The 27,238-nt window shown below is 41.2% G+C and overlaps 1 protein-coding gene and 1 non-coding gene across 3 annotated transcripts in view; one reads left to right on the top strand and one right to left on the bottom strand.

The window, feature by feature from the left end:
- DPP4 (dipeptidyl peptidase 4) overlaps positions 1–27,238 on the top strand; it is a 78,420-nt gene that overhangs the window by 5,958 nt on the left and 45,224 nt on the right. Inside the window, exons 3-8 of one of the 2 annotated variants that reach the window (XM_057551402.1) lie at positions 16,552–16,647; positions 17,051–17,142; positions 18,445–18,525; positions 24,715–24,767; positions 24,885–24,957; positions 25,858–25,978. In XM_057551402.1, the coding sequence (XP_057407385.1) occupies positions 16,552–16,647; positions 17,051–17,142; positions 18,445–18,525; positions 24,715–24,767; positions 24,885–24,957; positions 25,858–25,978 (516 nt within the window). Of the gene's footprint in view, positions 1–16,548; positions 16,648–17,050; positions 17,143–18,444; positions 18,526–24,714; positions 24,768–24,884; positions 24,958–25,857; positions 25,979–27,238 lie in introns of both variants that reach the window. The other variant, XM_057551401.1, reaches the window with a different exon arrangement.
- LOC114238058 (U6 spliceosomal RNA) lies at positions 25,653–25,759 on the bottom strand. The gene has a single exon (XR_003623486.1). It is a non-coding gene; the product is annotated as a U6 spliceosomal RNA (small nuclear RNA).

The raw sequence follows: 27,238 nt of genomic DNA, 5'->3' as shown, positions 1-27,238 counted from the left end.
TGTAAAAGTTTAGTGCTTCGTGAGGAAGTACTAGAACTTGGGAATTCAAATCTTGTAACTTCTAGCCTTCCCTGAGTCTGCTGGTTTCCATGAATAACTGTTTTAGAGAAATGCTTTGGTAGAAACTTCTGTAACTTAAAGATTAATCACTGCTTTATGGCTTGATGCTAACCCTTGCATTATTGTAAATCAATTATCTTGTTAATATTTTCACCTTTAGTCTTCACAGGTCCATTATGACTTCCCAAAGAGGTCGTGTCTCTCAGAGAGCAAACTGAAACCACAAAATTAGCACTTCTGTGTTAGCTGTATTATTTTGGCAGTTTTGTATGGTACTTCAAAATTATAACTTCCTAGGAAATTTCTTCAAACTTAATGATAAACCATTTGCTTTCGTTAACTGTCCACATTAACGAGCACATTTCTTCATTATTTGGTCCACTGGGGAAGCAAGTAGACCCATGAGCTTAGGTCACGTGTTTCAGCATCTAAGGCCCAGGAAGCCGAGGTAATTTAAGGCAGAGCCAAAGCCAACAGGGACTTTGTTCCCAGCAACCTGAGGGCCAAGGTGGCTTAGGATGTGCAACGGAGAAAGAAGGGCAAGGGGGGTGAATATTAAGTGGGCAACACCATCCACCCCTTCCCTGACTTAACTGTGGGTCCCCTCAAACTGGCTGGGTGGCCCCTGCATCCTTAACATCATCTCTGTGGGGCTGGGACCCCATCTTCTTATTTTCCTCAGTTGTTTTAAAGCCAGACCTGCTCAGGTCCATGAATATCATGGATGGCTCCCATTTCCCTATTATTTTCCTTTATTCTTTTATTCCGGGCAGGAAACTCTTGTTGTATGAGATTTAAAACCTCTGAAGGGCTAAGGTCCTATATTAGCCACAGGCGATATTTGTGAACTCCCCTGTGTGTACTGAACGCTTACTGCGTGGCAGCTGTTGATGCAGGAACAAGGGATGAGGCTCTAAACAGTAGAGGCAAAGAGCCTGCTCCCATGGGCCTTTACAGTCATGGGGCAGGCAGATAGCAGGCAAGCTGAGTACTGTCTGAGTACTTTCAGACAGTGATACAGGCTAGGACAAAAATAAAGTGTGGTCAAGAGGATGGAGGGACACAAGAAGGAGTTTCTCTGTTTCAAGCATGAGTGTGGCATGATCTTGTTTCTCTTTCTAAAATGCCTCTGACTCTGGTGTAGATAATGGTGGAGGGTGGGGCGTGGATTATCCAGGTGAGAGATGATGCCAGCTTGGACAGGGTGCACCCTGGAAGGAGCAGAGATAAGGGTGACTCCTTGAACAGTCAGCTGGCTAGCCCAAGTGGAGACCTTTTTCTTGCCCTCATGGCTCTATCCTTCCCAGAAGCGCTAATCTGCAGTGGCCCCTCCAGTTCCCTCATCCTACTGGATACACTTCCTCTTTCCAAGGCAGGTCTCGGGAGGGCCTTCTACATCATGCACCCAGCATGTCAACAGAAGGTAATTCTCTAATTCAGCAAATATTTATTGAACATTTTCTATGTTAGGCACTTTGTTGGTCCCTGGCAATATAAAAATGATAGACATGGCCCTTGCCCTCAAATAATTCTTAACCTTAAAGGAAACATAAACATTAACTATAATAAAAAGGGCTAAGTGTTCTTCTAGTAAATAATCAAAGTGCTGTGGAAGCTCTAAAGAGAACGTGATAAATGCTGCCCAGGGAAGTTCATATATGGAAACCAACCAAGCTTAAAGGGTTAATAATTAACGGGCCTGAATACAACCTTTCCGATCTTGGAGCCATCAGACTGGCTCCCAGGCATGTAGTTCACCTATGTGTTTAGCCCTCAACAGTTTACAGCCCCGACCCCCGATTCTGTATGCAGTTTATGTCAGAGAGAATACTTTTGGCTGCACGTAACAGAATACCTGGCCCAAAGTTGTTTGAACTATGGAGTCTTATTGTTTAGCATCTTCCGTAATTGGAAGTGCAGAGGTAGGGCAGTTCTAGAGTTTGTTAACGCAGTGGTCCCACCGCTTCCTCCAGGGCCCAGAGTCTCTGCGTCTTTCAGCTCTGCTGGTCTCACACTGTTACTTTCGTTCTCAAGCTTGTCCTCGCAGGTCGAGCATGGCTGCTTCTGCAATGCGTCATTTGTCACACAGCCATTTCACAAGGACGATGCTCTTCCTCATTCATAATCTGTTCTATCAGGGAGGAAAACTATTTCTCCAAGTTCCCTGGCCCAAGGCAGACTTTCCCTCCTGTCTCCTTGGCCAGATTTGTGTCATTTGTCCATTCTAAACCCATCTCTGGCAAGGGGAAAGGATTACCAAGCTTGGACTAGATTAACCAAGACTCACCTTTCTGGGACCAGGAGGGAGCTCCTTCCTCAGCCCTTGGAAGGGGAAAAGGAATTACCTAAGTTGAACTGAGGATTCTAAAAGGAAGAAATGGGAGGTCTATGCAAGTGTATCAGATATTTTATGATTGCTCATTTTTCATTACATTGGAAAAATTTAATTTACTAGCAAAAGAAAATAGATGTCAAGCCAGCTCTGATCTCCAAAGATTCCAATCATATAACTCTCTCCCTCTCTTCTCACTTTCCTTCCTAACCAAACGAGCTTATTGTAAAGCAGGGTGTTTTGATGCTGCCTTTTTGATCCTGAAGGCATTGTGAGCCCAGCACTTGCTTTCTGTTGTTATCCAGAATGATTGAGAATAGGGAAGAATTGAGTTTGCAACATTTAAGATACAAATCTGAGAAAACGGAGGGGGTCACAAACATCTGAGGGAAACTACTCTCAATTTTCTCATAAAAAGCACATATAAACTGTTGTATTTTATCCAATTCATAATGGGAAAATGCGGCAGAAACAGTTAACATAAAACAAAACAGTCAACATAAAGAAGTTTAAAAATACATGGTAAAAGTTAGACCTGGAAAAGTTGACCCAGGAAAGTAGCATTTGAAATAATCTACATGGTAATGATGTCATTGAGATGAAAATGGTTTGACTGGACTGAAAAGAAAATCCAGAACTCCAAAAAAATCAAGCAGCCCCTTCGGACTAGCTGGTGACCCCCATGCCCCAGCCCCTACCCCGCGCTCCCCCGCTGCCCCCTCGCCCACTCACGTGTCTCCTCTCCCCAGGCCTCCAGCACCTCCCCACGGTCATTCTCAGCTGACAGCCAACCTTGCTTTCTATTTTAAGGAGAAAACTAAGGCTATTAGAAGAGAAGGTCCTCAGTTCCCACCAGCCCCCTCCCAGCACCTGCCCAAGGCCAAACCCTTCTTTGTACACTGACCTCAGCCCCTTTCACTTACTCAGAAATGTGGCTGCAGCTATTTCCTCTGCCCACTGCACTGTCATCTTCCCCTCTCTATATAAACATGCTGTAAATCTCTCACATCCTGGAAGAGAGGGAGGGAGGGAGGGAGGGAAGGAGGGAGGGAGGGAAGGAGGGAGAGAGGAAGATCCTCTCTGTACCCCACATCCCTGCCCACCTCCCAGCCCCTTTCCCTGCTCCCTTTACCAAAAAACTCCTGGAAGAGTTTTCTATTTTCTTTGTCTGCTGTTCCTCTCCCCGCTCCCTCTTAAACTCACTGGCATGAGGCTTATCCTCACCCGTCACTGATATGTTTGGCTCTGCTCGCGTCCAAGTCCCTAACCTCTGTGCTGCTGCGTCCAGGGCTCAGTTCTCCCTCTGGGTCTCCCATCCCCTGTCAGTTGATCATGCTTCTTCTCCACCTCCTCTGGGTTTCCACTCTCTCCTAGTTTCCCTTCTGCACCTCCACGTGCTCCCTCCCATTCTCCTTAGGGGCTCCTCCTCCTGTCTGACTTTTATTTTTAACATCTTCATTGGGGTATAATTGCTTTACAATGGTGTGTTAGTTTCTGCTTTATAACAAAGTGAATCAGCTATATGTATACATATATCCCCGTATCTCTTCCCCCTTGCGTCTCCCTCCCTCTCATCCTCCCTATCCCACCCCTCTAGGTGGTCACAAAGCACCGAGCTGATCTCTCTGTGCTCTGCAGCTGCTTCCCACTAGCTATCTATTTTACATTTGGTAGTGTATATATGTCCATGCCACTCTCTCACTTCGTCCCAGCTTACCCTTCCCCCTCCCAGTGTCATGTCTGACTTCTAACCTTGGACTCCAAGGCTTCATCCTGGAACCTCTTCCTTCTTTCTCCCAGGTGATCTCATCGACTCCCATGGCCTTAAACACCATCTATAACCTGACAACAACATCCAAATTTATATCTCCAGACCAGACCTCTTTCCTGAACTCTACATGCATATGTGCAACTATTAAGTGGACATCTCCATTTTGATGCTATTGCCATCTCAAAGTAACATCTCCCAAAACTTTTTAATCCCCTCAAACTTATTCCTCCCTTAATACATCTGGTCTCAGCAAATAGCAAGTCTTTTTTTTTCAGTTACTGAGGCCAAAATTCATGCAGTTCTCAACTCGTCTCCCTTGTTCACACTCAACATCCAATCGGTCAGCAAATCCTATCACTTCTACCTTCATGTTGTTTCAGAGTTTGGCCGTATCTCAGCACCTCCACTACTACCACCCTAGTCCAAGACACCATCGCCTTTCACCTGAAATATTGCAAAAATCTCCCTATTTCTCTTCTTACTCCCTGCAGTGTATTCTCAACACAGCTGGCAAGATGACTGTGATAGGCAGAATTCTAAACTGTTTCCCCAGATTTCCTCCCTGCCCCGTGTGCTAATCTCTGCCTAATCTCTGAGATTGTGAATATAATGGATTTTATCCTGGTGGTTAGGTGATGTTATATGATGGCATAATCAGCTTTAAGAAAGGGAGATGACCTGGGTGAGCCTGATCTAATCACATGAGCCCTTAAAAAGCAGAGTTTCTCTAGCACTTAACTGTGACACTTAACTTCCTAACATAAGACATTATTTATTTATTTATTTATTTATTTATTTTTTTTTAAAGGATTTTCTTATTTATTTATTTATTTATTTATTTATTTTTTTGGCTGCGTTGGGTCTTCGGTTCGTGCGAGGGCTTTCTCCAGTTGCGGCAAGCGGGGGCCACTCTTCATCGCGGTGCGGGGACCGCTCTTCATCGCGGTGCGCGGGCCTCTCTCTATCGCGGCCCCTCCCGTCGCGGGGCACAGGCTCCAGACGCGCAGGCTCAGCAATTGTGGCTCACGGGCCCAGCTGCTCCGTGGCATGTGGGATCTTCCCAGACCAGGGCTCGAACCCGTGTCCCCTGCATTAGCAGGCAGATTCTCAACCACTGCGCCACCAGGGAAGCCCCAGACATTATTTATTTAATGTTTGCTCCTATGTCTCCCCCCCATTAGAATGTAAGCTTCAGGAGGGCAAGAATGTTTAATGTTTTGTTCACTCATATCTCTAGTGCTCAGAACATTGAAAAACAGAGTGGGTGCTTTCCTAGGGCTGTCGTAACAAATTACCACACACTGAGTGGCTTAAAACAACAAAAATTTATTCTTCCACAGTTATGAAGCCCAGAAGTCCAAAATCAAGGTGTCGCCAGGGCCACGCTCCCTCTGAAGGCTCCAGGGAAGAACCCTTCTTTGCCTCTTCCAGCTTCTGGTGGTTACTGGCAACCACCTTGACTTGTAGCTGTATGACTCCAATTTCTCCTTTCATTGTCACATGGCCTTCTTCCCTTTCCGTCTCCACATGGTCCTCTTCATTTTCTAAGTCAGCAAAAGCATGTCTTTGCGTGGCCTTCTTATAAGGACACTAGTCATTGATTTTAGGGCCCACCCTAATCCCGTATGACCTCATCTTAACTAATTACATCTACAAAACCCCTATTTCCAAATAAAGTCACTTTCTGAGGTTCCCAGTGGACATGAATTTTGGGAGGTGGGGAAACTATTCAACCCAGTACAGCTTGACAAACATTTGGTGAATTAAAGAAATTATCTTAGAGCTCATGTAAAAATATGTTTTTGATGAACATTTTTTAATGTGACTTTAATTCTGATTAAAATTCTTATATTCCTAAATATGGGGTCAAGTCATCCACTACTAGATCATGCATACTGATTCGTATAGTGCCAGCAGCTGTTTGATAAAATAAATTCATCCATTCAGCTTACTTACAGACCAGTGAAGATATGACTGTTCAGATTAAATATTTGACTAATGATAGAAGATTACTTGATTAATTGGCAAACTATATGGTATAGAAAATAAGCATTGAAGAAGATGATGTTGTAGCAAAGTGTAGTGTACGGAGTGAGGGGTAGTTCCAGAGGCATGAGGAGGGAGCAGGACAAACTGAAGGCCACAAATGCGGATTGTTTGAGGAGTAGGCTGATAAATACAAGAAGAGAAATAGGAAGATGGCTGCAAGAGCCCCCAAGGTCAGTAAGTGTTTGTTTGACATGAGTACACCCTGTGCATGCTTATGGAGAGGGCAGAAGTAAGCAGTGAAAACGAAATGAAGATACTGAGAGAGAAGAGATGAAACAGAGCCCCTAAGAAATCAAGAGGACCAGGATCTGAGGCCCGGGGCAGGTCCGCTTCTGCCTCCAAGTGCTGAGGAAAGGGTTAAAGAGTGGAGGAAGGGACAGACAGAAGTGGAAAGCAGAGTAACAAACAAGCCCCTGTGGTGGCTCTAAGGGAGGAATCGCTGAATCTTTTCACTGGACAAGTTCCCACTCTTTTGAAAATGTGTACTGCAGGGCCTGAGTTATTCAAGATTTGTTATGTTTAAGATCTAGGAAACATGAAAAAAAAGGGGGGGGGGTAGAAAAGAAACCTGTTATAAAGCTTGCATGGCTACGTTTTATGAGTATAGGGAAAAGATGATGAGAGTTACCAGTTGTACCATGGAAGAGAGGAGGAGGGTAGTACAACCTTCTTTCCAGAAGTCACAGAGTTGCCATCCTTAATAACACTCCAGAGAGAAAATTCTAGGGTTTTCAGAAAGAACTGACGCCCCTCTGACTTCAGAGCACTAGAAAAAATTATGTTCTAATGTAACCTACCAACTGTCCCAGGTCCAAATGATACTACCAAGCTGCCTGTTTAGATTATTTGCAAAGATTGAATCCAGACACTTCCATAAAGTCTAATCCATCTATGCTAACTCACAAAAACTGCCAACAAGCATTTACCATGTACCTCACTCTGCTGCATACTTAGGTTGTTTAGAGCAGTGGTTATAACCACAAGCTTCAGAACCCTATTGCCTAGGGCTTACTAGTCATGAGACGAGTCTGGTTACTATCTGCACCTCAGATTCCTTACCTGTAAAATTGGGATGAAAATAAGTTAATAAGTGTACAATGCCTAGAATAGCCCAGCACATTGGAAGGTCTCTATAAGTATCTGTAATGATTACTCTTTATATATTTTTAACTTAAAAAAATTTTTTTAACATTCCCAGAGATAGGCATTATAATAATACTTGTCTCACACTCCTGAAAGTTTTTTTTTTTTTTTTTTTAAAGGCTTTGTACGTAGATCAAACTCAAATGGAGTTTGAGCTCCATTGTTTGCTCAAACTCTACTTTGGAGAGGGGGTTTCTTTATTGGTTTAATGCAGTTTGTTATAGAAGGCATTTCATGGGATAACTCAGCTTTGGCCTAATTTTTCTGCTTTCTGCTGATTCTTTTTTTTTTTTTTTTTAAGGGTATGTGGACCATTTTTCTGAGCTTACGGATTTTTTAAATTAATTAATTAATTAATTAATTAATTAATTATGGCTGTGTTGGGTCTTCGTTTCTGTGCGAGGGCTTTCTTTAGTTGTGGCAAGCGGGGGCCACTCTTCATCGCGGTGCGCGGGCCTCTCACCATCGCGGCCTCTCTTGTTGCAGAGCACAGGCTCCAGACGCGCAGGCTCAGGAATTGTGGCTCACGGGCCCAGCCGCTCTGCGGCATGTGGGATCTTCCCAGACCAGGGCTCGAACCCGTGTCCCCTGAATTGGCAGGCAGATTCTCAACCACTGCGCCACCAGGGAAGCCCCTCCTGCAAGTTTTGCTGGGTGAATGCTGGAAAGGGCAATTTCTATGGCAGTTTTGTTTTCCAGTGATCATTTTCCTCATCTCCTGGCAGACAAACCGTTGTCACAGAGAGTAGCCTTGTTGATTATGCCTGTAAATCTTTCTGGAAAGTTCTTCAGTGACTTGGTATTAGAGCTTTCAGCTTCCCCAAATGCTGATGTTCTCTAATCAGTTTTCTTTCCAAACTGATCATTTCTAGCTTGCACTGTGACCTCCCAGTGATGTCTCACTACAACTACTACTGCTAAAAACCAGCCCTTTGCTAAAATAGTTGCTTGTTTCACGGGCCTGTGGGTCATTTATTTATACAGTTAAGACATTTCCACCTTTCAGCTGTTTCTCATCCCCTTGGATTACATACTGGCTTAATGTCAGTTGACATAGTGGGGTGTAAAAGCCTTGTCAATATTAATTATGGCCACTGTTATCCAGTCCTGATTATTCCCAGAAGAGTCCTAACAAGCGATGAGTGAGTAACTATAATCAGAATAGAAAAATAGGGCAATTTCCATTTCAGAAAGGAATAAAGCCATCCTGATGCCCTGTTTAGTGCTGGCTTCCTATGTGTGCTGAACCTCCTGGCTCTTCACTGGGGTGAGGGCAGGGTAAACTGGGCAGGGTAAACTGGATTTAGTTCAGGCAGTCCCTTTGGCCTTGCATTTCTTTACCAGTGGCTATAGACATCTTCATCTTGACCTGAAGTTTGAGATATGAATATTCTGCCCACTTTCACTTCTCTGCCATATATATTGGAATCTTATGTTGATATTCATATTGTTTCAAGGCAGTTAGAATTTCAGTCTCAGCATCTGTCTTTCCAACTGGTCTTGGGAGCTTTTTTTTTTTTTTTTCGTGTTGCTGACCATTCTGAGGAATGTCTAGATAGGGTCGTCAAGCTACAGTCAGGGCTGGCTGCTGAATTTTGTAAATTAAGTTTTATTCGGAATACAGCCTTTTCTATTCATTTACATGTTGTCTGTGGCTGTTTTCAGGCTACAATGGCCGACTTGAGGAGTTGCAAAGCCTAAAATATTGACCATCTGGCCCTATAAGAAAAAGTTTGCCAACCCCAGGTCTAGATATTGTAATCTTACAGCCGAAAGAGACCTTCTTATTTTACAGGTAAGTTGTGTAAATCCTCACAGAGACGTGACGAACACTGAAATCGCACTAGATGTTTCAGCAGAGAAACTTGATATAAAAATCGGTTCCACAAATTAAAGAGCAAAAGAAAAAATTATGAGGTAAGTGAGAGACAGGAGCTGTAGGAAGAAGCTATCTCTAGGGCTTGGGAAAAAGGAGAAGAGGGACATAGAAGTTCTGGGCTCTAAGCTCCAAGGTGTGTGAGGCATGCAACTGAGAGGCAGGATGCAACAGGTTCAGGTATAAAAAGAAAAGCAGGAGGCTGGGACAGGTGCTCCTTCGGGGCACCTGCTGACAGGATCAACAAGATAAAGGGAGTCCCTCCTACTGACTCCACGCCTTCTCGGTGTTTCCCTAATGGCAGGACCTAACAGGAAGCCTGCAGATGAAGGGGTCTGGGAAACACAGCTGTAGACCCCCTTCCCAGCATTACTGAGCAAAGGATAGAAGTGTGTGTTTGAGCTGATAGACAATACGTAAATGACGGTCACAAGCGTAGAGAAGTGAGAATGCCTGGTGACAGCGAGTGGAAGGCTAGAGCCTGAGGCTCCTATCCTCGCTCTATTTAGACCCAGCTGGCCCAGTGCACTGCTTTCCTACTCACCAGTCGCTTGGAGTTCACGATGCTCATATTTAGAGCTGTGTTCCTGTGTTTGTGCTCTCCTGTTTATGTTGTCTGGCTTTTCTCTTTTCATTTGACAAACATTTATGAAGTGCCTTCTACGGCCAGTCACCATCTAGGCCGTGCTGAGATAACTAGCAAACAAAACGTAACAAGACACAATCAATGTCCTTCTGGAGCTCACAGTCAGTCAAGAGAGGCAGACGATAAACAAGTAAAAACTAGAGCACGTTAGATGGCATCACTGCTGAGGAAAAACATTGCAAGCCAGGAAGGGCGATACAAAGAGGATTTCTTCACCACGGGGTTGTAAATGTTAGTCCAGGAAAGGAAGGTGACATTTAAATAAAGACCTAAAGGAGGTAGGGAACAAGCTTTGGGCACATCTGAGGGGAAGAATATTCCAGGCAGAGGGTGTAGCAAATTCAAAGTCTCTGAGGCAGAAGTGGGCCCAGTGTGTCTGAGGAAGAGTGGGGAGGCCAGCGCAGATGGAGTGGAGGGAAAAGAGGAGAAGGAGGGCAGAGGCCAGAGTCACGACGCGGACGACCCCTCGTTGTTTCCTTTTTTCCAAATTTTTGCTATTCTGGAAAATGTGCGTGGTACCAGTTGGTTGGCCTTTCAGAGTAGACCTTTGAAAATACAGCGATTACATCCCTAACAAAAGTTTGGTCATCTGACACTCTGATCTTAGAGTACACAGCCCCAGGTTCAAGGGCTCCAGCTCAATGGCAATGCATTTATCAGATGCACTTGATGTCCCTGGGATGTTTCTCTTATTGAGAAGGGAAATCTGGTGATAGTGATTATATTTTAATGCCTCCTGTGTATAGTAATCAGAGAAGTATCACTTTTCACAATTCCTCTAATTCTTCTCAAGTCCAACATTTTCCCTCCATGTGAACGCTGTGGATGATATTAAACTTGTTGAAGGAGGAAGTGATGCTCGTCAGTACTTAGCAAATGATTCAATTGTACTTATCCTAGATGCTTTCTCAACCTGATGCTCTTATGCTTTCTTGTTAGGATCGTTTGGGATTTGAACACAGTGAAAGTTAATTAGCTATTATTTTATTGCAGTGAAATTCCTAATCTCAGCGGCACTGCTAGATACTCCTAGGGAGAGACTCTTTCATCTTTGTCTCCTGATTGCCTAGCACATGCTTGGAACAAAATAATGATAAATAGTTTAACCTATCTGGAGAGCTTCCTAAATTTTAAATCCTGAGCTAAGAACTTTGCATACATTATCTCATTTCATCATGGCAGATCCCTAGGGGCTAGATAGTGCTATTATTATCATTTTATAGATTACAAAGTTGAGGTTTGGAAAGATTCAGTAACTTTCCTAAGGCTCCTGTGCAAGAATTAGGCCTGGGTTCAAGTTCAGGCTCTCTGATTTCAAAGCCATCAGGGACCCAACCCCTTATTGGTATCTGTTGAATCATTGGTGATGGGTGGCAGCCCACGTGTGCTGCTGGAGAATAAAAGATATGAGCAACTTTCCAGTCAATTTCTTCTTCTGCCTTCTTGATATTTCTTCCTCTGTCCCAATGTCAAGGCTGCTGTTTTGCTAGAGCAAATTCTAAAGTAACACTCATTTTATTTCCTTAGCATCAATATAAAATGTTAACTGATTACCATATGGAACAGAAGAACTCTAAAACCAGATATCTATTCCCCATGTTTAACAACTTTATGAGTTTATGAGCTGTAAAGAGCACTTTTCCTTTTAGTTGCATTTCATTAGCCGTTTATTTACCAAAACAGTTTATCTTTCTGAGGTAGAAATATTTTATATCACAGTTTCATACAGACCAAAAAAGGTTAATATTAATGAATATAAAAAAATTCAAAGGCTTCCCTGGTGGCGCGGTGGTTGAGAATCTGCCTGCCAATGCAGGGGACACGGGTTTGAGCCCTGGTCTGGGAAGATCCCACATGCCGCGGAGCAACTAGGCCCGTGAGCCACAACTACTGAGCCTGCGCGTCTGGAGCCTGTGCTCCGCAACAACAGAGGCCGCAATAATGAGAGGCCCGCGCACCGCAATGAAGAGTGGCCCCCACTTGCCGCAACTAGAGAAAGCCCTCCCACAGAAACGAAGACCCACCACAGCCATAAATTAATTAATTAATTAATTTTTAAAAAAATTCAAAATATCCTGTAATCATAAAATAACCATTGGTTAAAGCAAGACTATTCTGTGGAACTACACCACTCTCTTACTTAGATCTTACCATTCTGGAATTCCTTTTATTCAGAAATGATTTTGATCCTACAACCAGGACTCATTAAGATACCATACACTTTGATGAGAAATTTATTAAGTTGAACCATTTTAAAAGCTGTTATTCTGCCATTTTTGACTGATAAAAATGGCATTTTCATATGGTTCAACCTAATAGTTGGTCTCACCAAAACAGTAAAGTATAAAGTTGTTAACCGTTTTTTTATTTTTAAATTCAAGGAGACATGAATCTAGGAGTTTCTGTGCAAACTGATGGGTAACATAAGATTAACTGCTCTGCTTGGCTAGCATAATGCTTTAAACTGATAAGTCAAATAAACGATATGTCCCAGGCCCACCAGGAAGACCACACTAGCAGCCAAAGACCTTCATCTGTTGTTGCACGGGTGCCCTGTCAGGGAGCAATCAGACAAGGAAAGAGAAATGTGGGCGTGTCCTCTGGTGTTTGACAGAATAGTTTGTAACTTGGCAGCAAACTATGAACTTGCTAAAGGTCAAAACCTGGACTTGGGGCTTCCCTGGTGACGCAGTGGTTGAGAGTCTGCCTGCCAATGCAGGGGACACGGGTTCGAGCCCTGGTCTGGGAGGATCCCACATGCCGCAGAGCAACTAGGCCCGTGAGCCACAACTACTGAGCCTGCGCGTCTGGAGCCTGTGCTCCGCAACGGGAGAGGCCGCGATAGTGAGAGGCCCGCGCACCGCTATGAGGAGTGGCCCACGCTCGCCGCAACTAGAGAAAGCCCTCGCACAGAAACGAAGACCCAACACAGCCAAAAATAAATAAAGAAATAAATAAATAAAATTAAAAACAAAAAAACAAAAAACCCTGGACTTGGCACTCACGTCTCACAGAACTCGCTTATCTAGATGTTTCGAAAGTCTTCCAGTTTGCGCTGCTTATCAAATGGCAAGGCAAAAAACAAGGAACATTTGTTGCTCTGCTTGTTCCAGTTTTGCAGTGGTGTTGTTAAGGAGCCGAGTGAGGGTAACACAAGCCAAGGGTGGCCCGGGCCTTGCACCCATGTCCTGGGCCATAGCAAGAACACGGCCTGGCATCGGTATTGATATCTGAACATCAGCAGATGGATCGAAATCACGCTGAGCCCATTATGAGCAGAAGGGAGTCTGAATCTGGCAGAGATGATGGGTTTAGAAAGGCTGAGGCCTGATGAGAGGATGAGCCCAGTGACATCGGAGGCGAAGCGGCAGGAGGGGTAAGTGCCCAGCAAGGAAGAACAGCATGCAGGGCAGCAGGTGACATCACGGGGGATTTTTGTCTCAGTTATTTTATTATTCCAGATTGAAGCGTGTTGTTCTTTAAAACCTGGGCAAATACCCCCATGTGAGATAACACTGTATCTGATCTATATTGTAGGTATGCAGTTCATTCTCACAAAATCAAGAGTCAGTGATAGACGCTTTATGTTGATATGTCTGTCTTATTATAGATATGTATGTCTTAGTATGTGTGGACTGCTGTTGTAAAGATAGCAGAGATTGGGACTTAAACAACAAACATTTGTTTCTCACAGTTCTGGAGGCTAGGAAGTCCAAGATCAAGATGCCAGCAGATTCGGTGTTTAGTGTCTGGTGAGGACCCGTTTCCTGTGTCCTCACATAGCAGAAGGGGTGAGAGAGCTTCCTGGAGTCACTTTCTAAAGGAAACTAATCCCATTCATGAGGATTAGTACTCATGATCTAATTACCTACCAAGGGCTCCCCCTCCTAATACCATCATATGGTGGTTACGATTTCAACATGTGAATTTTGCGGGGATACAGACATTCAGTTGGTTGTAATATACGTATGTTTGTATAAATTGATCTATTTCTATTTACAGATCTATCTAAACATCTACATCAGCAGATAATATTAGGATTGTGAATGTCTCTTACCACTGATACCTTGATTTGTACTAATTTGGGGACGTGTTTTATGTTCATTTTAGACTAATAGCTCTTGAAAGCAGGGTATTTATCCTTAACAATGATACTCACTTTATAACTATTTTTATATAATAGGATGATTGGATGAATACAAACAATTGAGGGTGTTAGTGAACAAATCCAGATTTGTAATTTTGTAGTCCAACATGAGTTTCAAATATTATTTTCTGTAGCACAATGCTTTACTTCTTATTTAAAGGTTAAACTCAAGGACTGGCTTTACTCACTTGCTGTATTTTTGCTAACAAACACAAATATCTTTTTAACTTTCAGGGGAGAAATGCAGGACTGAATTGAAAAACAAAGGCTTTTAAAAGAATATTTTACTTAACAAACTAGGCTTAAACAAAATCAATAAAATAATAAAATAAAGGGTAGCAATTTTATCTATCGAAGCTGAAGGTTTTATAGGCAGAAACAAGACTATGTTATCAGATCAAATCCAAAGAAATAAAATCTTAAGAACATTTTTTGAAAGAGCATTTCCTGTACGAGATCTACTTCTCCACAGGCTGTAAAAAATTAACACGAGAAGATACCGCTGGCTTTGAAATCCCCGAAAAGAACTGCAGTTATAAGAATGTTATGGTAGTGGCTGATTTGGTGAGTGTATGTTTACACGTACGTGGAAAATGTAGAGAGTGTGGAAAAAGACTTTAGGGTATTTGTCATCAGTGGAGGCTCCGGGATTGAGGAAGAGGAATCACATTGGCTTGACTATGCTTATAGGATGATACCCTACTCCAGTCAACAAAAACTTTTTTTGTGTGTCTCTTTTATGCCATACAACTGTGCTAGATGCTAAGGTTGATGAAAAACAAAAACCAAAACCCCAAACCAATGAACAAAAACCCAAAGCTCTGTCTTCAAAAGAATACATGGCCTAGCTGAGTAGATCACACAGGCAGGCATGGAAAAATAGTTATCAACACAAGTTAGTGAGTGACAGGAGCCCAATGAGTAGCATGGGGGCAAAAGTCAGAGGCCGAATTGAAGTCTTCATGACAGAGGTGGGAAATGGAGGAGGGAGGCTTGTGACAGATGGAGAAGCAGTTGAAGACATGCCAGGAAGTGGCTTAGGACAAGGAGTAGAGTCAGACAAGCCTAAGAAGATCTGCTGGGTTCAGTAGGCAGATCAGTGTGGCTAGGTTAGAAGGTTCTTGCAGGGAGAGAGTGAAAATAAGCCTGGAAAGAGTCTCACATCAGACTGTGGAGGCTGCAATTGCCAGGCTAAGGAGTCCAAATCTCCCTGTAGACAGTGGGGACTCATTGGAAGCTTTTGAGGAAGAGATCACCAGAATGAAAGTGGCATTTTAGAAAGATCATTCCACTGATGGTGCAGGGCAGGAATTGGATTGGGAGAACCTGATGGCAGGGATACCTGGAGAAGAGATTTCACAGGAAGAGTCAATAGGGTTGATCGGTTGTAGGGGATGGTAAAAAAGAGGGAGACATCAAAATGATTTTCAGCCTTTGAATTGGCGTCTTCAGTAACAGAATTTAAAACCACACAAATTTCCTATGGAAATCTAGTTTTGAAAGGAAGACAATTATTTTAGACAGGGTATGTATAGGGTTAGAGTGGGGCAAGTCAACTAAGAAAGCTGAACACAGCACTGGAAATGTAAGCGTGGGTGCAGTAGGCTAAGGTAGTGAGAGCAGATATCGTCATTTATCTGAATGGTAAGTATGCCTGAAGCCCAGGAGCTCGCGTTCTCTGGAGTTCCCTGGAAGGAAAACTGTAGAGAGAGAGGAGTAGAAAGCTGAAGACTAATATCAAAGCATTTCTGCCTTACAGGTCAGTGGAGAAAAATAGAGTCAAAGTAGGAGATGGAAAAATAATGGTCAGAGAGTTAGGAGAAGGACTGAGGTTGTCACAGAATCCAAGGGAAAGGTTTCATGTAAACTTTAATCAAATTCAAGGAAAAGTGATGATAGAAACGAAGATCTCTGAACTGGGTGATCAGCATATCTTAAAGGTCTTTGCGGAGCGAGAGGACTTAGAAGTGGACCTCAGGGCCTCACGAAAGGATGATCTAGCCTCGTGCCATCCACTGCATTGACTGGGAAGTTGCCCATTCAAATTGAGATATACTGTAATCATCAATTACGTATCAGATTTTAAAGACTTAGTACGAAAAGAAATAATGTGAAAGATCTATTAATAACATATAAAAACCGACAACACACTGAAATGATAAAATATTTGATATACTGGCTAAGTAAAATATGCAATTAGAATTAATTTCACCTTAAAAAATTTTAAATATGGCTACTAGAAAGTGTACTCACACTATATTTCCCTTGGACGTTGTTGATCTAGACCTTCGAAATGAAGCTCACTAATGTAGCACCGTGAAAAACACAGTCTCGCATCCACTTTAACAGCTAAATGCGTTTTTACCCTTTTTCTCAGTCCGAACTCTTTCAAGATGTGTTTTGCATTTTGTCAGTGTATTTCTGTATTTTGTGACTAGTGTATATTGTAGATATCCTTTTTTTTAATTTTATGCAAAACAGGTTATCCCGTCTTACTGAACATTTGGCTCTTTTTTCCAACCAGCAGATGATGCTACAGCTGATAGTCGCCGAACCTACACTCTAACCGATTATTTAAAAAATACTTTTAGAGTGAAGTTCTACACCTTGCGATGGGTTTCAGGTAAGGATTTTTGGCGGAGAGGGGGCTGATTTTTATGGTTATTTTCATTCTGGTTAGGTTGTGGGACACTTTTATGGCACTGAGAAAATATCCTTATTTTTTTTTAACCGTATGGGAAAGTTTTTTCTACTTAAGGGTGGAAAGGGAGATAAGACAGAAAGAAACTTGAGTATTTCTTTGATATGTACTATAAAAAGTTAAATGTGAATTGAACCCTTTACAATAATGATGGAAAAATGAAGGCATACTAGTGTAATATTCATCAGTTCATGTTTTTCCAACTTAGAAATGCCTTTTTAGTACTTGTGTGAATTTGTCTTAAATTTTTATTGCATGACTTTTTAGCTTATGAAGATGTATAAAAGCATCTTGAAATACTGATCTGGCCGTTTTCTCTCTTTAGATCATGAATATCTCTACAAACAAGAAAATAATATCTTGCTATTCAATGCTGAATATGGAAACAGCTCCATGTTCTTGGAGAACAGTACATTTGTATGTTTAATCACATAAGTAATTCATGCTTTAAGGGAATTCTGGGGATTTTCTTTTTCATAACCTTTCAAATCATGAGGACTATCATTTCTCATCCTGTTGGACTCTCTCTGCAGCATACGGCACAGTGAATCTTTCTCTTCTTCTTGGAATGCTCCCTGCCTTGGCTACTTTTTAGTCTCCTTTGACGATTCCTCCTCCTCTGCCCATACTCTTACGTGTAAGTGCTCCTCAGGGCCGTGTCTTCACTGCTACCCTCCCTCCTCACTTTGCATGCTCTCCTTCAGCAAATTCCATGCACTTCCACAGCACAGGTGCTTCTCAAATACATGCTTGTAACACTAACCTACTCCCGAGATCTAGACCTCTGTTGCCAACAGCTTGCCAGTTCTGGCACGTGGATGGCCTGCAGTCACTTTAAACTCAGTGTCCCAAGCTAAACTAGTTATTTCCCCTTCCCTCTCCTAGCAAACAGAAGGCATACTAGTCCTCTTCCTGAGTTCCCAATCTTGGTAAATAGCGCCCTCCTCAAAGTCACTTAAGCTAGAAACCTCAGAATCCTTGATTCCTCTGTCATTCCCCTTATTTAGCTACTCAACAAACCCTGTCAGTCCTCCCTTGCAACATCAAGTGTCTCTCAGATTTCCATTTCCACGGTATAGTCCTGGTTCGAAGGCTTGATTAATCTTGTGACAGTATTCTAACGAGTGTCCCTCTCTTCATTCTGTAAACCAGACCACGGCATTGCCCAAGTCCAGGGCTAATGTAACCCCTCCCCTCTCATCTCATCTCAGCCACTGGGTCACCAGAGCGTCTTTGTAAAAGCCAGATAAGATTCTATCACATCCATGTGCAAAAAGTAGTTCATAGGTCCATTTCTTATATCTAGGCCCTGGCTATTTTTCTAATTTTATGTCTTCTCTTTGTCTGACACACCCTATACTGTATTCAGGTTACAACTAACCTTTAGGCAGTCTCTAAATATGCATGCCCTTTCTGCATCTGGGTTTTTACTCCTGCTGTTTCCTCTCCTGAGGAAGTTCTCTCTCTGTTCCTGATCCCCACCCACATAGCCATCTTTCCTTCATTAAAATAAATCCTTCCCTCTCTGATTCTCTAACCCTGATCACCACCCACCTTGCCTCATGGTCATTTGTGTGAGGGAGTGTGCCCCCTCTTCTAGACCGGAACCTCTCAAGCTACCAGCCACAAGTCTAGAACTGTACCCTCTACACAGTAAGTGCTCAATAACGGCAGTTAAATGGAATCGTTCAATTGTTCTTTTTTCTACTTGATTGACAGGATGAATTTGGATATTCTATAAATGATTATTCAGTATCTCCCGATAGACAATATATTCTCTTCGAATACAACTATGCGAAGGTAAAAGAAATGCTTTTTTACTGTGACATTTAAAGAATCCTATGAGTATGTTATTTTTTTTTTTTTTTAATTTTTTATTTATTTATTTATTTAATTTTGGCTGTGTGTTGGGTCTTCGTTTCTGTGCGAGGGCTTTCTCTAGTTGCGGCGAGCGGAGGCCACTCTTCATCGCGGTGCGCAGGCCTCTCACTATCGCGGCCCCTCCCGTTGCGGGGCACAGGCTCCAGACGCGCAGGCTCAGCAATTGTGGCTCACGGGCCCAGTTGCTCCGCGGCATGTGGGATCCTCCCAGACCAGGGCTTGAACCCGTGTGCCCTGCATTGGCAGGCAGACTCGCAACCACTGCGCCACCAGGGAAGCCCGAGTATGTTATTTTATAACTGATTTCAAGTCTGTGACTATTTAGGATTGATACCTAAGTAAAACAGTAGGCGCTAAAAACTCATTCATTCGGTATCAAAAGGAGAAATGGTCATTCTCATTCATAAAAGATAAGTCCAACGAATGTTTTAAAAGAAATTCATTTTCAGGGTTTTCAAATACTAAAACGCTAAAGTAATATTATAGATAGATACTAAAAACATAAGTTAATAAGATAGAACTTATAATTTAAAAGTACATGTACATGTCTGACTCGTACATCCAGTAATAGAACCCTTTATTTCCTTTGTCTCAGTTCGACATATATTAAAACTCTCAAGTATTTCTTTAAAAACAGTTAAACTTCTCATCCTCTAGAAGAGACTCTGCACGGTGACTCAGACCACCTCCCAGCCCCCAGGTCCCACCATATACAAACCGTTCCAAAGGGGCGGCCTCAGCACCGGTCATCAGTGCCCTGCAGGGAGCTCTCAGCTTCCTCCAGTTGCCCAGCCCAACATCAGATTCTGACACATTCAGGAAAGGTTACAGCCTAATCACACATCCTTCTCATGTTTAGGGTAGCCGCCGATCGCCAGTGACTTTAACTGCAGCTTTTTGATTATTCATGGATTTGACAACGGTTGTTGAGTATAGGAAGTTTTGAGACATACAGGAAAGATTAAAAACCTGTAGAGAGATTCTGCTCGAAAACAAAATACAAAGCTGGGGATCCCTACCTCTGCCTTTTTTCTCTAGAATAAATAGTAAATACTGAGTGACCTTATCCCACACACCAGCGCTGCTGTATTCAGGCCATGCCAACCATCCCATACTCCATTTCCCATTTTGGGATGGTGACTCTCGATCAGAATATTTGCCCTGATTCATTGTGCTGGGCTCCATTTCCTGGACATGAAGCCTTGCTGACTATGTTCTGCTAAACCAATCCACCAGGAAGGAATCAGAAGCCTAAGCCTAACTTTAACACATCTGTTCCCAATTAATGAATTAGTGTTTGTTTAATTCAGTGGTTCTTATTGCTGTCTACAGATTAAAACCACTTAAGGAGCTTTTAAAAATTCCTAGTGTCCAGGTCCAATCCCCAGATCAATAAATTGAAGTCTCTGGGGTGAAGCTGGCATCAGTTATTCTTTTGTTTTGTTTTTTAGCACGTAGAGTATTTTAATGAGCAGCCAGGGTTGAGAACCACAGATTAACAGTTTCCGATGTTAAAGACAAACATATAAAGACTATGAGGTTAAGGTAGAAACAGCAAGGTAAATACCAGCTCATTTCCTATTTAGCCAAGTTCAGCAAGTGCCACATGATGTGTACTAATGGATGTATTTCACTGGTAGACCTCAGCTGGACAACCGTCATTGGTAATTTGTATTTGTTGTATCACTGAAGTTTTCATGTGCATTTAACTGCTTTTGCTGTTTTCATGCTGTCCCCTTCAGCCTGCCATTCTGCCCTTCTGAACCCACCTCCCGCCTCCCTCTCTGCACTCACCATGCTTGGCCAGAGCTTCCCAGCCCTGCCTGCTCCTTAGGATCAATCACCTGGGGGAGTTTTTTTTTTAAATACAAATGCCTACAGCCTACTGCACACCAACTAACTCAGCATAGCTATGGATGGGGCCCAGGCGTGGGTAGTTTTAAGGACTCCCAAGTGATTCAGCGATCCAAAGTTAAGAACCTTTAAGTGCAAAGCTCTTCATTTTTCTCAAGCATCACTTTCATTCCCATCTAAGGGCCAAAGCATTTGCTATTGCTTCATCCTGGCACCTTCTTCCCCTGCTCATCATATGCTCTCCCTTTTTAGTAATTCAGGTCCAGGCTTTGTCGATGCTACTCTGTTCCCCCACCATTCACTCTCTATCACATTAGCTTACTTTCTTCATACATTTTACTGCCGAGCATTAAATCAAAAGATTCCTGAAATAGAGAACTCTATATTCTATTTTACTTCCCGGAGTATCCAATAGAATTTTCTATACAGCGTAAATGTGTTGACTAATCAACTCTCAAGGAACACATCAAGAACAAAGAAAAGTCTACTTTTATTCCATTTCCCTGGAGGTCTACTTCCAGTGTTCTTTAGATCCTACTGCATGTTTTCTCCATGACTGAGCTAGTGCATTCAGAAAGATCAGTTCTTAATTTTAAGGTGTAGCTACAAAAAAAGGTGAGTCAGTGAACAAAAACATAAATAATTTTTTAAAAGTTAATTAATTAAAAAAAAGAAAACATAAATAAGTAAGTACCATACAGCCTACTATGGATGTTCTCATAGCATCTCGCCTCATCGCTTAATGCTGTACAGATAATAATAGTTGCATCGTCTGTGACTTGTTGACAACGTCCAGGAGTCCTGCTAAATACTTCACATTCATTCTCATGCTCCTGAGATTGTGTCTGTCACTATCCTCATCTTCCTAAAGAGAAAATTGAAGTCTAGAAAGAAACTTGCCTGATATTACATATTGGAGACTTGCCTTCGTCCATTTGGGTTGCTATAAACATCACAGACTGGGTGGCTTAACAACAGAAATTTATTTCTCAGAGTTCTGGAGGCTGAGAAGTCCAAGATCAAGGTGCCAGCAGATTCAGTGTCTGTCGAGGTCTCACTTCCTGGATCATAGTTGGCCATCTTCTCCTTGTGTCCTCACATGGTAGAAGGGTCAAGGGATTTCTCTGGAGTTTCTTTTATAAGGAAACTAATCCCATTCATGAGAGCTTTCCCCCTCGTGACTTAGTCACCCACCAGGGATCCCATCTCCAGAATACCATCAGGCTGGGGGTTAGGATTTCAACATATGAATTGAGGGTAAGGGGGGAATACAAATATTCAGTCTATAGCAAGACTTGAATCCGGGTTAGAAGACTCCAAAATTTGTGCTCTTAAACATGATCTTTCCTATCTTCGTGCTTGAACCTCTTTCTGCTATGATGCTTTTTTGCCCTTCTCTGTGTGGCAGTCCTCTGCCACTGAGACTCAGTCCAAGAATCACCTTTTCCATAAGCCTCTCTCCCTCCCCAGTTCCTAATTTATGATTCCTGCCTTTCCCCACCCACCTCCATTGCATGTTCTGTGATTCTTTTCTTGTAGTTTATGTCTCCATATCCCCCATTCAACTATGAGCTCCTCAAAAAGAGGGAGCCTGTCTTATCCAGTAATGCCTAATCAAGAGGATAGGTGCCAATGTTTATAGCCTAAATAGACTGATAAGTCTGTTTCAGAAGATGAAGTGAATATACAAACATCTTGGATTTCCCTTTACAACCCATGATAGATCTGTCACCCTGAAATGATCTCAAAACTTCTTAAATCTCTTAATATTTTTAGCCTGTACCACAACTTTTGGCTCTAGCGAGTATTATACTCAGAGGTTTTCCAGAAACAAGCATGGAGTGTGTCAGAATAATCCAGGATTCAAAAAAGAATGTTATGACTTGCAAAAAAGAGGAGACAATAAATATTTGTTGACATGAGAGGACAGGAGGGTGATAAATGATAAGTGGAAATATTTTTCAAGATTAGGGACCTGACATGTCTCAGCTCTGCTAATACAGCTGGGGGTCTTGGGCTACCTATTTCATCTATTTCAGCCTCATAGGTAAACTTCGATTATTTTAGTTTGGTCTGTTTCTTGAATACATACTATGTGGCTTGTGCTAGACCAGACTCTGGGTATTTAAAGATGAATAAGACACAATTTCTTACCTCTAGGAGTATGGTAGGGAAGACAGACATACAGACAAGTAATTTTGAAAAAAAAACTTTAATTTATATATGTATCCACATATAAACATAATATTTCATAAATGCAAATCTGTGATCATATATTTAAAAAATCTTCAGTCTTATTTTTTACCATTTTTTCTTGGCTCCCTACTTCTCACCCCTCTGCCTTTTCCCCAGGTATCCCATGTTGAGAATCTATTGTATACCCCTCCATATTTTATATTTGTTTCCTTATTCATATAATTCTAGGAAGATAGAGATTCTTTTTAGTTATTGTTTATTTTATCAAAATAGAATCCTATTTTCTGTAAATTGCATTTCTCACTCAGTGGTACCATGTGGAACTTCTTCCAAGTCATCTGCTATGGCTCTAGCTCATTTATTTTTGAATTAATAGACTTTATTTTTTAGAGCAGCTTTAGGTTTACAGAAAATGAGTGGAAAGTACAGGGGGTTCCCACATACTTCCTCACCACACCCCCACCTCACCTCCACCCCTGCTATTTTCCCTATTATTCACATTTTGCATTAGTGTAGTACATTTGTTACAATTGATGAGCCAATATTGACACATTATTATTAACTAAAGTTCATAGTTTACATTAGGGTTCACTCTCTGTGTTGTACGTTTTATGGGTTTTGACAAATGTAGAGTGTATAATGACTTTTATCTGTTATTATAGTATCATACAGAGTATTTTCACTTTTCCTAAAAATCCCCTGTGCTCCACCTGTTCGGCCCTCCTTTCACCCGAACCCCTAGCAACCACTGACCTTTACTCTCTCTGTAATTTTGTCTTTTCCGGAATGTCATGTGGTTGGAATCATACAGTATGTAGCCTTTTTAGATTGGCTTCTCTCACTTAGCAATATGCATTTAAGTTTCCTCCATTTCTTTTCATGGCTTGGTAGGTCATTTCTTTTTATCACTGAATAATATTCCATAGTCTGCATGGACCATGGTTTGTTTATACATTCACCTGTTGAAGGACATCTTGGTTATGTCCACGTTTTGGCAAACATGAATAAAGCTGCTGTAAACATTTGTGTGTAGGTTTTCTGTGTGGGTATAAGTTTTCAGCTCATTTGGATAAATGACAAGGAGTTTGCTGGTAAAATTATTTGAGCTGGGAGTTTTCTTTGTACAGAGGTTATTTATGGATTCAGTTGTTTATTAGATGTAAAACTATTCAGATTCACTCTTTTGTCTCACTTTTGATAACTTGCTTTTCAAGGAATTTGTCCTTTTTTCTAACTTTTTAGATTTATAGGTAAAAAACATTTAAAATAAGGTCTTATACTCTTTTAATGTCTGTAGAACCCATTGTGGTATCCCATTTTTCATTTCTGATATTATTCATTCATACTCTTTTTCTTACTCTATGTTAGTAATTTTATTAGTCTTTTCAAAGAACCAGTTTTTAGCTTTGTTGGATTTTTCTCTATTATATTTTTTCTATTTGATTACTGCTTTTACCTTTATTATTTCTTTTCTTCTAATTTCTTTGGATTTGGTTTGCTTTTCATTTTTTAGCTTCTTGAGATGGTTATTTAAAATATTGATGGTACATGTATTTCAATTTTAATACATATTGCCAGGTGGCTTTCAAAAAATCTGTAACACTTTATATTTTCATGATCGATGTAGGAAAGTAAGCATCTCTCCCCATCACTACCAGCAATAGAATTAGAGATCTTTAAGATATTTTGCCAATAAGATGGTTGAAAAGGGAAAATTTGCATTTTCTTAAACAGGTGAGCTTACCATTACTGTGGTAAGTGCTGGGAATAATGTTTGCACAGGAAGTGACACCTCAGTCCACTGTGGTCCTGGGAAGTCTCCTTTGCAGAGGTGAGGCCAGAGAAAAGTTATAGATGAAGTCCAGAGGAGTTTGTACTAGATGATTTCTGAGATATTTTCTAATTCCAAAATTTTAAGAATCTAGATAGGGAATTATAAGATATAAAATTTGAGAATTATACAATGTTATATGGCTTTATCTCTCAGCTGGGCTCCTATAGCAAGTGGTCAAACTATCAAAAATCACAGAAGCCTGAAATGTTTGTTTTCTTTTGCAGCAATGGAGGCATTCCTACACAGCTTCGTATGACATTTATGACTTAAATAAGAGGTCAGTGACTTCCTCCCAAAATCTGTTATGCTTTTCTAGTATAATAATAATTTAAAAAGAAAAGAAATTCCACTGTGATTTATTCACTTGGAAATATTTCTCTTTATCTTTTTCCAGGCAGCTAATTACAGAAGAGAGAATCCCAAACAACACACAGTGGATCACATGGTCACCAGTGGGTCATAAATTGGTTAGTGAGTCTCTCCCCTTGTCAGAAAAATAATGGCTCAAATCTCTCATATGCAGTAGCTGCTAACCATGATACAGAGCAGATACTTAGGAAGCCAGTATGTCACTATCAAAGAGAGTTTTATTGCCTAAAATAATATTTTATTAGTCTAACAGTAAATACAATTCCTGAAAGTTTCTGAACTACTGTTAGAGAATTGTTTATTTACTGGGAAAATGTTCATTAAACTCTTAAATTCTAATTCTGTTGCACTTTGGGTTTTGTTTTGTTTTGTTTTGTTTGAGGCATTCCTGCTTTCTGATAGTTCTGTGACTTTCTCTATGTCACTATAGATATACCTTCATGTGCTATAGTCTTAGGAGAATGTCAGAAGTCCAGAAGAATCTAAACAGGAAGACAGACTGTTTATCTGTAGTTGACTTCACCCTCTGGGCATGCAGCTGCCCTGCATCTACTCACCTTCCCTGGAGAGAAATGCATAGCACACATCATGCTGTAGAAGTGGTCAGTCTTCCCAGGCTTCGCATACACTTTAGTATCCAAATAGCGTGGTTGTGAGCTGCTTCTTGGACTTCTATATCTATACTTATAATTTAAGAATGTGAGGGGAGGGAGTAAATGAATCTTCCTCCTGCTCAATGGAATAAGCTTAGGTAATCATTACACTTGCATACCAATATATATATATATTTTTTTAAAATATGGAACGCTTCACGAATTTGCGTGTCATCCTTGCGCAGGGGCCATGCTAATCTTCTCTGTATCGTTCCAATTTTAGTATATGTGCTGCCGAAGCGAGCACAACATACCAATATTTTTTGAGGATAAAATAATTGATACGTTTTTTAAAATCCAGGATAAAATATATTAGGTATCAATCTTTTTTTCCAATCTTTCTAGGCGTACGTTTGGAAAAATGACATTTATGTCAAAAATGAACCAAATTTGCCAAGTCAGAGGATCACATGGACTGGGAAAGAAGATGTAATCTATAATGGAATAACTGACTGGATTTATGAAGGTAGAGACATTAAAGCTTTTTCAAATCAGAAAATCGGTACATTTTCAAAAACAGTTAAAATGGGGGAACATTCAAGGGCATTCAAAATAAGTTGCATTTTAAAAATGTCATCAAATCTCCTTTAGCACTCATAACACCAGGTTTCTCATAGACCAAGAATCTCTTCACAGTGCCTACTGCTGCTACATTCTCACTGTCTCTTCAATGCTCCTATTGTCTTTGCTCTACTGCTACAAAGGGCCTTTCTGTGTAGGTGGCTTTTCTGCTTTATTGGGGCATAAAAGCCTCCAGATTAATATCAGATGTTTCTCGAACCGGGCCTACCTAACCCGGAAGTTACTAAAGAAAACGAAATACTCCCAGAACATTCCAAAAGATGACGAAATATTGTCTGGAGATTGGGGAGTCAAGGGTAAGAAAATGCCTTTTTTTATAGAGGATTTGTGTTCATTGGAACTTGAAGAAATTAGCATCTCCTGTTTCTAAAGAAGAAAAAAAATAATTAGAAAGACTTAGGAAAAAATGGGTTCAAAAAACAGAACTGAAAAAGTTGAAAAGAATGATTCTCTCTTTAAGGATAAAGAGTTTTAGAAAATATTAGGAAGACATTTTTCATGTCTATAGTTGCTAAGGTAAAAAGCATTTTGAGGCTATTCCAAACCCTTCACAAGATTGCCTCATGCTTATTAAAGACTCATCCTTATTTTATCCTGTTACTTCTTCTTCAGACTTAAAAAAAAAAAGTTTTTCTTCATGACTTAATTTCGGTTCTTACTAGTTCAAATCGAGTTCAGTTAAGTGGATAACATTATAAGAACAACGACAGAAAACACTTTAAAAGAAAGATAAATTCCCATGGCCCAGAAACAAGTGTTTGATTAAAACTTACAATGACATTTACTATCACTTGTCACTTAGATATTGAAAAACATCTTTAACACTTGTTGGACAGCACAGCACAACCTCCAGGATCCCCAGCGTGAGCTGGATAAAGCCTTTTCCCAAAGCTGTGACTGACCCTTCCTCGGAACAGCTGGGCAGCTCTAAGATAAAAACACTCCAACACTAAGGTTCTTTCTAAGGTAGATAATAGCTGGAGGGATCTCATTTTGCCTGTTCATGACTAAGCCATTCACAAGCAGAAGAATGGCTTCACAGTTCCAATGTGGGCCTGTCTCTAAAAACGGGACTTTAGTCCCTACAGGGAAATTCCTACAATTGGTTTTGGACGTTTACGAATGCTCCATGCTTAGAAAAGGG

The sequence above is a fragment of the Balaenoptera acutorostrata genome, chromosome 8 (genome assembly GCF_949987535.1).
Source record: "Balaenoptera acutorostrata chromosome 8, mBalAcu1.1, whole genome shotgun sequence".
NCBI classification, from domain to species: domain Eukaryota; kingdom Metazoa; phylum Chordata; class Mammalia; order Artiodactyla; family Balaenopteridae; genus Balaenoptera; species Balaenoptera acutorostrata.
This window is presented reverse-complemented; position numbering and strand designations above follow the sequence as displayed.